The following is a 1,729-nucleotide window of genomic DNA, read 5'->3' on the forward strand; positions in this document are numbered from 1 at the left end:
TTGATATCGCCAACGTCAACCGTGAAATCTCTGGCGGCAGCCAGTGAAGGGGTCCCCCGGTCCTGTGCTAACAAGGTCAGGTTAAGCTCTGCCCAGTTCTCCCTGTCCAGGGGGGTGTTGGTGAGCAGCATGTAGCTGCTGGGGCTGATCCTTCTCAAGGAGAAATGCTCAGCCCCTCGGCTAATATAGCAGTCCACCTTCCCGTTATCACCAGCGTCTGGGTCAGAGAGTGTCACCAGACCAACAAAGCTGTCTTTGGGCTGCGCTTCAGACACCACTGCGGCCTGTCCAGCCCAGATGACATGGACCTCAGGCAGGTTGTCATTGATATCTACAACCCGGACCAAAAGCTTGCAGTGGGCTGGGATGGGATTCGCTCCATGGTCTCGGGCCTGTACGTCCACCTCATAGGTAGATTTTTTCTCATAATCCAGCTGCTGCTGCAAGAGGACACGGCCTGTCCGGCTCTCGATAGTAAACGTCCTAAGCACCTCCACAGGGGTGTGTTTGCTGAGGGAATATTCGATCTCTCCGTTGAGGCCTTGGTCGGGATCTGTGGCAGTGAGGTTGACCAAAAGAGTCCCCGGCGACGCATCTTCCCTCATCTCGACAGTCACAGAACTCTGGGTGAACGCCGGGCTGTTATCGTTGGAGTCCAGCACGGTCACCCTCACGAAGGCACTCCCAGATCTGGGGGGCTCGCCGCGATCGACAGCGGTCACGGTCAAAAGGAAAGAGGAGTAGCGTTCTCGGTCCACTTCTTTCACGACCACAAGCTCCACCTGCTGAGTTCCATCAGAGCCGACGGCTACCTCCAAGGCAAAGTGCTCATTGGGTGACAAGAGGTAGGAACAGAGACCATTGGAGCCAGCATCTGGGTCGACGGCTCGATCCAAAGGGATTCGTGTCTGCAACAGCACACTCTCGGATATCTCCAGCTCCACTGACATTTGGGGAAACCGAGGCCCGTTGTCATTAATATCCAGGACGTGAACCTCCACATGGATCAGGGCTAGGTATCTGGCAGCCAGAACGCTGAAAGAGATGATACAGAGGTCTCTGTGGGGGCAAAGCTGCTCCCTGTCCATCCTCCCCAAGGTGCGTAGCAAACCATCCTGAGAGTCCATCTGTATGGGAAGCAGAGCAGAGGGCTGTAGCAGCTGGAAGGACCCTGCGGTCTGGCCGCCCTCTGTCCAGCCCAGTTCTTCAGACAACCTTCCCAACACAGTCCCAGGCTGTCTTTCCTCCGGCACCTGATAGTGCACGTTGAAGGTGTTGACTTCCTGGCAATCCACCAGAAGAAGGAAAGACCACCACAGAACTGGAACATACAACGCCAAAAACATCCTTCTGAATGTCCACTGTATTCTCCAGGGAAGCCCTTTCACACAGGAGGTTGTCCGAAAAACTGGCTATCCCACGATAGGTTTAGAACGCCGACGAGACATTGGGGGCCCTTCCTCAAGGCAAGACCCATTCCCACCGCCTTTCCTGTTGCGAGAAGAGGAAAGGCCTCGCTCTCCTGCCCCCGGGGAGTTCTCTCAGGATCAATATGTTGTCGAAGGAGTGCTTGCCACAAAAAGCACCGTGCTGGAGCCCAAGTGGAGATCTGAGAGCAATGCAGAGACTTCGCCTGCTTCCTGCCAAGGCCATTTCCTAGGGAAACCCCACCTACAGGGAAGTGGGGGAGGAACGGGAGACTGGCCGCACAATGCCTGGGTCCAGATGG

General features: G+C 55.9%; 1 protein-coding gene across 1 annotated transcript; it reads right to left on the reverse strand.

Annotated features, from left to right (window-relative positions):
• Positions 1 to 14: 14 nt before the first annotated feature.
• Positions 15 to 1,400, reverse strand: LOC107125174 (protocadherin-12-like; the record flags this gene model as incomplete). The annotated part of the gene is made up of 1 exon (XM_015428625.1): positions 15 to 1,400. A coding segment is annotated over exon 1 (1,332 nt), but the record flags the coding sequence as incomplete, so codon positions are not given.
• Positions 1,401 to 1,729: the final 329 nt, after the last annotated feature.

The sequence above is a fragment of the Gekko japonicus genome, unplaced genomic scaffold (genome assembly GCF_001447785.1).
Source record: "Gekko japonicus isolate JY-2015 unplaced genomic scaffold, Gekko_japonicus_V1.1 scaffold20039, whole genome shotgun sequence".
In the NCBI taxonomy this organism is placed as follows: domain Eukaryota; kingdom Metazoa; phylum Chordata; class Lepidosauria; order Squamata; family Gekkonidae; genus Gekko; species Gekko japonicus.